The following is a 6,545-nucleotide window of genomic DNA, read 5'->3' as shown; positions in this document are numbered from 1 at the left end:
CCTGTTGCCCTTTGCCCTTTGCCACAGAAGCACAAAAAACCAACAGCAGCTGAGCATTTGCTTTTTGAACTTGGGATCTTCTTTCTCTTGCAAAAATCCAGGTCAAATCAGGATGAAACTGTCTGCAGCTGACTTCTGTAACTAATAAACGAGCACTGCCAGTAGAACAAGAAATGGTGGACGGACAGGCAAAACACGTGAAATTTCATGACCTCAAAAACAACAACAAAAGAATCATAGCAGTTAAATGAGAGTAGAATCAATTTGGAGGAAGTTTGGCATGAGGGAAAGCTGTGAGAGGAGAGGAAACATGTTCGAGGGGCCGACAACTTCCCGGCCAACATGCCGTGTCTGTAAACTGGTTGGAGCCTTGGTTGTTAATATGCTTTCTTATCAGAGACTAGGAGAGCCACTCTGGTGGATGATACAGACACCACAGACATTTGCATACCTGGAACTGGCCTAGGAAATGCACAAGAACATTTCTTGAAAAGTTATTGTACAAACACACTGAATCCTGGCTAAACCCTCACCTAACAACTGTTACTCTCCACCCCTGCCCCCTCTTTTTAAAGAATAAAGAAAAATTAAGTGTTTCAAATAATAATAAACAATCCGAATCCGTGAATATTCTTTGTCCCCAGCCTCATCACTTCATTACTCTCAAAGGTTTTCCTTTCACATTACCAGCAGGAATGCAACAGCCACCAATGTTCCATCTCTCTCTCTCTCTCTCTCTCTCTCTCTCTCTCTCTCTCTCTCTCTCTCTCTCTCTGTCTCCCTATCCTCATGTAAACATAACCGTCTTAACTGTGTGTTACATTGGTGATAATTTTATACAGACACATCAAATCAGGATGTTTCTGGCTTTCGATTTTTGTATTGGTAATGAATTTAATACAATACAGTTCCTGGGGACTTAGATCCAGATGCAACATGGGAGATCCAAAGTGGCTCTGCCTACCTTTGTAGCTCAGGAATCTGTTTTCCCCTCCTTCACATTTAAAAATTAAATCACACATGAGAACAACTGACAGCAGCATCTGCCTTTCTATTGATATTCTTGGTGTTTATACAAAATCATATTTAGATATTGAGCCAAAAGCTACACAAAATATATATTTAACACATCACTAGTAAAGATATATTCAGCTGCAAATTCTAAAATGACTGATGTGACAAGTTTTAGTTTAAAATACAAGCTAGGCCCACCGACCTATTTTAATCTATAAATGAATAGGTTTGCTAGTGTTTTAAATTTACACTAATTTTTACTGCCTCTTTAAGAGAGAAAACTACTTTTACCTAGCATCTTTCTTTTTGTCAACCCTTGATCTTTGCTAGAACCTTTCAGGAAAGATCAGGCAAACTTTTTTAAGGGGATAGAAATGAGTAGGGGTAAAAGGAGCAGTATTGAACCTGGGTAAGGCCCTTGGTGCCAGTCTGGATCCAAAGTGTATTAAAGCAGCAAAATTCTAAACCTTTCAAAGGTGAGATTTATAAGGGGAATGCTAACACAACTTCAACCAAACATGCCAGGCTGCCAGAAATTATACTAAGACCTAAAGCGTGCTCTATAGAGGCAGAGATTGTGAAGCTGTCAAACAATAAGGCTGGTGTTTGTTTCACTTTTTCAAAAGTTCACTTTTTGCCTTTTCCAGGTGCTCCTAAAATAATATAGCCTTTCAGGAAAGAGGTGTCCAAGAGGAGGAGAAAAGGGAGAGTAGTGTGGGGTTAACTTCTAGCTTTACATCCTGTTTAGTAAGAAGGGCTTTCCAGCCCTGCTTAACCGCTTCTGCCCTGCTTCATTAAAAAGGCACCAGGAACGGGGAATGGGGGAAAAGGAGAAATAGAACAGGACACTGATGTTAAAACAATCAGATACTTAAGTGAATCTGAGTCTGGAGGAAACAATGTAGCAAGGTTAAAATTAGTAGGACAGTGGAAAAAAAATATTGAAAGCTCCAAAAATTAAGAAAGTTAAACCTCTGGTTTAAAAAAATGTTTAAATAAGATGTTCTGCTGCCCCATGTTAAATAGAAAAAAGCAGCAAATGGGAGTGATGGTTTTTCTGCTTATTGTGTCTGAGGGGAGAAAGCACAAGCAGGTTAACACCAGGAGATCCAGGAGAGTGACAGAGTGGAGTTAGTGGCTCCGCGGTGGGCGAAACATGTAGCTTCAAATCTAGCCAAGGACTCACTGTAGTTCTGCAGTTGGTCTGTGTGCGGTTCTGCCTGCGTGCATTCCTTCTGAAAAGTTGTGGAAAAGACAGCAGCAAGTGTAAGGAGGCATTTGAAGATGTCTTTCACAGACCACAGATGGAGAAACTGATCTTTTATTCTGAAATCCCGAGAAGCAAAGAAGTCTGGAGTAGAAAAACACACAGGCACACACAGGCGCGCGCACACACACACACACACACACACACACACACACACACCCATAAGTTACACGCTGTAAAGCAAAACAGGGAAATAAGGAGCCCTTTGCTGACCAGTTTGTCGACCTTAATCTTGGTTTCCTTCAGCATCCAACCCCAGCTTCTAGTTCCCACACAAGGCTCTCCTTCCCTGGTACCCAGATGCACCAGGAGGAGCTGGTGATCCTTGCGAAACAACAACCCCACAAACAACAAAAACCTCTCTCACTCACACAAAAGCCCACCTTGCAAATGAATGGAATATTAACGACTGCCTAACAGTTGCACCATTGGCAGGGCGAAACCCATCACTAACACAGCTCTTTCTACAGATTGCCAGTGAGACCCGAGCAGCTAGAAGAGAAACACACCTACTGTATGTGAAAGGCTGGTGCAGATTTTTTTTCCCCTATCAGTCTAACCTCCTGTGTTGATGCATGAATGCTGGTACCCACTTACAGGGATGCCAGATGATCAGTGCAGAATGAAGGTCCCAAGAGAGGATCACATGGCTCTCTCTGCCCTGTGACGTCACTAGCAGATGGCATGGGTACCAGCTCTGGCAGTTGGCATCAATGTCACTTTTTAGAGATCAATGAGATAGTGCAGATACACACAGATCTAGAGGCTCCAGGAGACGATGCGACACTCAGCCTGAAAAGATTTGGAAGATCCAAAATGAAAACTGATTATTGAATGAAATTAAAACCTAAGGTAATATAAATAAAGATATACTCAATTGATGCTGGCTTTGCATGCAAGTATTTAAAGATACAGTATCACTGTCTTAGAGTATTTCTATGTTCTTTGCCATCTATAAGTTCTTATCATATTTCATTCTTATGGTGTAATTATCACATACTTTCATTGCTATTATGTAACGTTGCAAATATGTGGACATTGTGTGTGTGTTAAATGTGTGTGTGTGTGTATGTACTGAGTGGCTGGAGATTGGAAAATTAAAAGTCTCTGTTTTAATATGCCTATTTGGTTGAAGACTTTAGATGAAAAATATTTGCTGCTTTGCCCAACCAAAAAGAAAAAAAAACAAAAAATGCATTTTAAACACAAATTATTTTTCCCCTTTCATTTGGGATTCTGAACACACGTGCACAATTGCAGGCAGAATCCTTGGACCGTTCCTGTCCGATATTAGCTAGAGGGAGACTTCCGTGGCTCTTAGAACAAAAACCCTAGGAGCGGAACAGCAGTAAACAGACAATTACATTGGGGGAATTCTTAGATGTTAAAGCAGTCACAACATTTGCTTTGATTAAAAAAAAATGCCAGTAATGTTTGTGAGTTTTTTCCCATTTGTTTATAGTTTTATTTTCAAATTAGCCTACTCCCCTTTTCCTTGAGGCTGGGAGGGCAGCGCTCTCTTACTACGTAGTTCTTTACTCACCAGAAAAGAAATCAATTTTAAATTTGATCTGATTGATCTTTTCTTTAAATCTGCATGTTCTACAGTCACTTGTCTAAATGCCCAGTTTGAGGTTAATAGGAAATAAAGTTGGGGAATATTTTTTTTCCTTACAAAAACCCCCTCAATTTGTTAGCTTAAGGAAGAGAGAACACTTTTCATTTTAAAAACTGGTTTCTCTTCTATTTTGTTCTCAGGAGAATTAGAATTAATGAAAGTCTGCATTATTATGTCATGCTTTTATTTGCTTTAACGCCACTCCATGTGTATTAAAAAAAAATAACCCAGTTTAAAATCCAAGAAAACCAGAAAATGTGATCGTCTCTAATAAGTGTTTTCTTTTATATTTTCTTTTGATAATTATAAATTTCCTGTATGAATTAAGGCTACTGCATAGATCAATGCCTTTATGATTGTTGATCTACGCAAACTCAAATTTTTTTATTTAATATAAATAAGAGTCCTGGAATCCGTATTTTTCATGTGGTCTTGGAGTCTTATGATTTAGTTATCAAATATATTTGAAGTAGATCAACTCTAAAAATAAAAACACTTTAAAAACTGTGCTGGCATTTTTTTTTTCAGGTAAATTAAGGTTAAAGAACCATGTTAACACTACCGTTTGACGAGTCTGTCGTAATGCCCGAATCCCAGATGTGCAGAAAGTTTGCTAGACAATGTGAGGACCAGAAACAAATTAAGAAACCAGAGAGTTTTCCAAAACAAGTTGTCCTTCGAGGAAAGAGCATTAAAAGGGCCCCCGGAGAAGAAACCGAGAAAGAGGAGGAGGAGGAAGACAGAGAGGAAGAAGATGAGAATGGCTTGCCCAGAAGGAGGGGTCTCAGGAAAAAAAAGACCACCAAACTACGATTGGAAAGGGTCAAGTTCAGGAGACAGGAAGCCAATGCACGAGAGAGGAACCGGATGCACGGCCTCAATGATGCTCTGGACAATTTGCGAAAAGTGGTCCCCTGTTACTCTAAAACCCAAAAACTGTCCAAAATAGAAACTTTACGGCTGGCCAAAAATTACATCTGGGCACTTTCTGAAATTCTGAGGATTGGCAAGAGACCGGATCTGCTCACGTTCGTCCAAAACTTATGCAAAGGTCTTTCTCAGCCAACTACAAACTTGGTGGCAGGCTGCTTACAGCTCAACGCCAGGAGTTTCCTGATGGGTCAGGGTGGGGAGGCTGCCCACCACACAAGGTCACCCTACTCCACATTCTACCCACCCTACCACAGCCCTGAGCTGGCCACTCCCCCAGGGCATGGGACTCTTGATAATTCCAAGTCCATGAAACCCTACAATTACTGCAGTGCATATGAATCCTTCTATGAAAGTACTTCCCCTGAGTGTGCCAGCCCTCAGTTTGAAGGTCCCTTAAGTCCTCCCCCAATTAACTATAATGGGATATTTTCCCTGAAGCAAGAAGAAACCTTGGACTATGGCAAAAATTACAATTATGGCATGCATTACTGTGCAGTGCCACCCAGGGGTCCCCTTGGGCAGGGTGCCATGTTCAGGTTGCCCACCGACAGCCACTTCCCTTACGACTTACATCTGCGCAGCCAATCTCTCACTATGCAAGATGAATTAAATGCAGTTTTTCATAATTAATGAGGAAAATGAAAATAAACAGTGGTCATTCACCTCCCACTCTAATTAAGACAAAGCAGATGCTTGTGGGCTGAGTAATTGGCACAACTCTATCTAAGGTGTTTACTAGTTTCTGAAGTGTGTTTCAAAGATTGTGAACATTTTCTATGTCATAATAAATCTCTTTTCGTATGAGAATTTCTTTTCCTTCCCTCTTGTCTGTATCACACTGTGATGATTCTCTCTCTCTCTCTTACTGGCAGGATTTTTTCTTTCTTGTTTTAGTTCCTTTCAAATTCCCTTAATTTGGTTAACAAGGCGTCGAAGAGTATGTTGCGGAGTAAAGACAGCACACGGCATACTTCGGTGTCTATTTCGGTTGTACAGTTATGATGAAGATGCATGTTATAAAAAAATCAGATAAGTAAAATGTGTTTATAATTACTAGGACTCATATATGTATCTCTGAAATTTTAGGTTTTTAAACTATCAAGAGCTAACCCTGAAATTAAAAGACGCATTCGAGGATGTACAACAATATCAAAAGCTATGCAATTTTCTGTTTATTAGGGACAAAACTAAATGTAATGACTATTCCTCCTCAAGCGTTTTCCAGAGGAGGAAACACAGTATTTGGGGGAGGTTATCAGTGTCATAATTGGGGGACAATTAATTCAGTCACAAAGAAAAATATTAGCACTTGTTTTGTATTGTTCAGGATTCTTCTGTACAGGTTTGTTACGGTGTATAATTGTGTTTTCCATCCTAGAGTTTAAAAGCAATTAAACATAGATATTTCCACTTATAAAGGATATCTATTAGCATGGTATTTTTGCATGATACTATATTATTTCCTGGCACACAGCTGCTTTCAGTCTCCGGTGCTCCCGCCTCCCTATTTAAGAAATCTTTCTGCATTAAATTGTAAGAGCTCAAACAAATTTCTTAAAACAAAACAAAAACAAAAAAACAAAAAAAAAATCACCAAAGCGTTTTCCAGAATTTTCTTTTGAAAGTATCTTTAGATAAAAGAAAAGGCGACCGTGAGTGTTAAACACCCTGGGGAAACAATGGTAAATCCGGCTAACCTTCAACTCCAGCCTA

At 39.7% G+C, this 6,545-nt stretch overlaps 1 protein-coding gene across 1 annotated transcript; it reads left to right on the top strand.

The window, feature by feature from the left end:
- Nucleotides 1-2,998: 2,998 nt before the first annotated feature.
- Neurod6 (neuronal differentiation 6) lies at nucleotides 2,999-6,245 on the top strand. The gene is made up of 2 exons (NM_001109237.1): nucleotides 2,999-3,133; nucleotides 4,428-6,245. The coding sequence occupies exon 2, from the start codon at nucleotides 4,449-4,451 to the stop codon at nucleotides 5,460-5,462; it is 1,014 nt and encodes a 337-aa protein (NP_001102707.1). The 5' UTR covers nucleotides 2,999-3,133; nucleotides 4,428-4,448; the 3' UTR covers nucleotides 5,463-6,245.
- The last annotated feature ends 300 nt before the right edge of the window (nucleotides 6,246-6,545 follow it).

The sequence above is a fragment of the Rattus norvegicus genome, chromosome 4 (assembly GCF_036323735.1).
Source record: "Rattus norvegicus strain BN/NHsdMcwi chromosome 4, GRCr8, whole genome shotgun sequence".
In the NCBI taxonomy this organism is placed as follows: Eukaryota; Metazoa; Chordata; class Mammalia; order Rodentia; family Muridae; genus Rattus; species Rattus norvegicus.
The sequence above is the reverse complement of the archived record's forward strand: the minus strand, read 5'-3'. Positions and strand labels throughout refer to the sequence as shown.